Here is a 2926-nt window from a genome sequence, read left to right as displayed (position 1 = left end):
GAAGTCTGAAGTAGATATGGGCATCATCACACCACCCAGCAGTGAAACCCCTTCAAGGCCACATGAGGTGGAGACCCAAGCTTGGCGCAACCATCCGAGCCACCAAAGGAAGTGGGCCACCAGTAGTAGATAACTTGCCTCCACACTAATGCAAATCAAGAACCAAAAAGCCGAGCAAGTAGTTTTCATCCCCCCAAATGAAGACAAGGATAACTGCCAAAACCTAGAGCAAAAGAACACTGTGCATTGAAGATGCTCGTGAGGAGGGGCACAGAGTGGCAAGGGTCCCCCTCCTCCCAACGCCATTAACACCTTGGATTGAAATTTTCTTTGTTCATGCTTGACCCTTAACAACATGCTTAGAGAAGCGACAATGATATTTATGAGCAAGCTAACTCCATCCACATGGTATTAATAGAGGAGAGAAGGGTTGTCAAAACACTAGTTTGGTACTCGGATAGTGAAATGTCTTGAGTTATGTCCTATGGCATGTGGAAATCATTGGATTTTATTGCATGCACAATCAACTTTGATCAAGTAAGTGTTGTACCCAGAACATGGTCATCACTGAAAACCATCGAGTAGATTTTTGTTTGAGCTAAGAAGGTGGTATTTAAAAATTTTAGAATATAAAAGCATTAATTAAGATGTTCCCAATTTTTATTCATACATGAATTTAGGGATTTTTTGGAAGGATCAATTATTAATGGGCTAAGCCATGTACATACAAAGAACAAATTTTCATGTAAATTCAGCACAATTGAATTTTTCGACTTGGGTTTATTGCATATAGCTTCATTATATGGGTTATTTTTGTCAGTTCATGTTTTTGAACTATTATTTGATGCAATTTTGCTTATAAATGCAATCATGCTTTTGTTTTGAAAATATAGATTAGTGCCTTCTAGGCAATATAGATGAGTGCCTTGCACTCTCAAACTGGTCAAGATCCTTTTGAAAAAGGAGCCTTATGTATCAGACTTTGCATTCAATACATCCACCCTCTAATAAATTGACTTATCTTATTCCTTTTGCAAAGCAAAATGCATGATTAATGCCTAATTATAGTATGTTGCAAATCCATTTCATCTATGCAAGCACTATCTACACTTATCTAATTGGTTCTCCTTCACATTTCCTTTTGAACAAAAGGGGAAAAACCCACTAATGGAGACCTTAGGAAAGACTTAAACCTTATTTTTCTTCATCATCAGCTAGTTAATGGGCATCATCATTTTCAAAAGCCCAAGCATAAGATTGGAGGTTGGGCTCCTCTTCTGCAGGGTCAAAGTCATTTTGGATGTTGAAGAGCTCACGAATCTCCTCCACGGACTTGTTGCGGATCATGTCGGCCACAGCCTCACAAGTTAGGTCCAACAACCCTTCAATATCCATGTAGTCTGCTGCCATCATAACCTTGAACACAGTGTTATCCGTTCCGAGCCCACGGAGCCCATCTATGTATGTTGTCTCTTCTGATGTCCATGACTCTCTCCCATGCTCACCTGTTTCCCTCTGACAAGAAGGAAGAAAGAATGGCATTTGAAGCAACTATAAGGTTTGATGGTCCATGAAACTGATGAATGTGTGGGCACCCTATGTATATCAGTTTGCATTTGGTGAAGGCAAGCATATCCCCCGTGTGTGTGTGTGTGTGTGTGTGTGTGTGTGTGTGTGTGTGTGTGTGTGAGAGAGAGAGAGAGAGAGAGAGAGAGAGAGAGAGAGAGAGACCTTGGTGTTGGAACTCTGCAAGCCACAGTACTCGATGACCTTGGAGAGAGTGTGCTTATCAGGACCTTTGGCGCCGCCCTCGGAGCGGAACTTGATGCGGATGGGGGCTTCACGGCCTCCGTTCGCTAAATCGGTGGCGCAGAAGGTGTAGTTGAGGACGTCCTTGAGAAACCCGGAGAGGAGGGCTGCACCTCTCTGCACTTGCAGTGCCTTCCCCTCGCAGCTCTTCAGCTTAAGCACAGGCCTCTCGCTTGCCATAGCCACTTCAGCAGAAGCTAGTTGTAAGACGAGCGTTTGTAAACAGAGAATTCCATCCATCCTTATTTAATAGGTGGCGGCTTTCCATCTTCCCCTGCCCATAATACACCAATTTTAAATGGGATTTTGAATTCTAACTCCCTAGACCGAAGAGTCCAGGCCAGTTTTAGCGAAAGGGCAACCACTTTTGTGACTTTTACCTTTTTGTCTTTCAAAGAAAGGAAAACCACTTTTGTGATTTTTACCTTAGAGGAGACTATGCATGGGCAAGTTAGTGCCATTTTGGAATGCTAAAACATACCTTAGAGAAGACTACGGATGGGCATGTTGTGGGTTTTTGACCCATACAAAATCTCTCTCTCTCTCTCTCTCTCTCTCTCTCTCTCTCTCTCTACGTAATGTGGCCGTCCAAACAATCGCATTGTTTGGGTACACCATCGAAGCAACAATGGGGCTCTCAATGCCAACAGCTTGGCAAGGTAAATATGGTCTAGTAGTTGTCTTTGTGGTCTTACTGAATGCAATTTTCTTTGTAAAGTATTCATGTTGATTAGTAAATAGGACTGCCTCCATGTGCGCTAAGAAAGTGACTCAATTCGCATGCTTGCTCAAGGCACACTCTTGTATGAACAAGGTTCAATGAGCATACATTCCACGAAGGGATGGAAGCAAAGGTCGCTAGCCATCATCAAGGGCTCCACAATGGGCATCTATAATTGAGGAGAAAAGTGGCAAAGAAGCGGTTTGTGTGAAGGAGAGACATGATGGTGAAAGCATAGATGAGGGTGCCTTCTAGAGTAGTAATTGAGTGACATTTAGTAGCATCTGAAGTTAGCAACTCTCGTTTTTGTTTTCCAATGGGAGCCAGCTCTTGTTGTGCTTAAATCTTAATAATGTGCATAAGGAGAAGTTTAATTATGTGAATTAAAGGCAAAAA

The 2926-nt window shown here is 42.4% G+C and overlaps 1 protein-coding gene across 1 annotated transcript; it reads right to left on the bottom strand.

The window, feature by feature from the left end:
• Window positions 1-1026: 1026 nt before the first annotated feature.
• Window positions 1027-2010, bottom strand: LOC147441063 (SKP1-like protein 11). Its single transcript, XM_086483645.1, has 2 exons — window positions 1732-2010; window positions 1027-1515 (listed from the first exon to the last, which is right to left on the bottom strand). The coding sequence occupies exons 1-2, from the start codon at window positions 1987-1989 to the stop codon at window positions 1219-1221; spliced, it is 555 nt and encodes a 184-aa protein (XP_086339771.1). The 5' UTR covers window positions 1990-2010; the 3' UTR covers window positions 1027-1218.
• Between the last annotated feature and the right edge of the window lie 916 nt (window positions 2011-2926).

This window comes from Adiantum capillus-veneris, chromosome 15 (assembly GCF_014529385.1).
Source record: "Adiantum capillus-veneris isolate H3 chromosome 15, ASM1452938v2, whole genome shotgun sequence".
In the NCBI taxonomy this organism is placed as follows: domain Eukaryota; kingdom Viridiplantae; phylum Streptophyta; class Polypodiopsida; order Polypodiales; family Pteridaceae; genus Adiantum; species Adiantum capillus-veneris.
The sequence above is the reverse complement of the archived record's forward strand: the minus strand, read 5'-3'. Positions and strand labels throughout refer to the sequence as shown.

Bases quoted from the DNA above. Each gene is read 5' to 3' on its own strand.
- LOC147441063 (XM_086483645.1), bottom strand. From the start codon at position 1,989: ATGGCAAGCGAGAGGCCTGTGCTTAAGCTGAAGAGCTGCGAGGGGAAG. The intron at 1,516-1,731 runs GTCTCTCTCTCT...CCTTCTTGTCAG, and splicing joins TGCAGAGTTCCAACACCAAG to AGGGAAACAGGTGAGCATGG.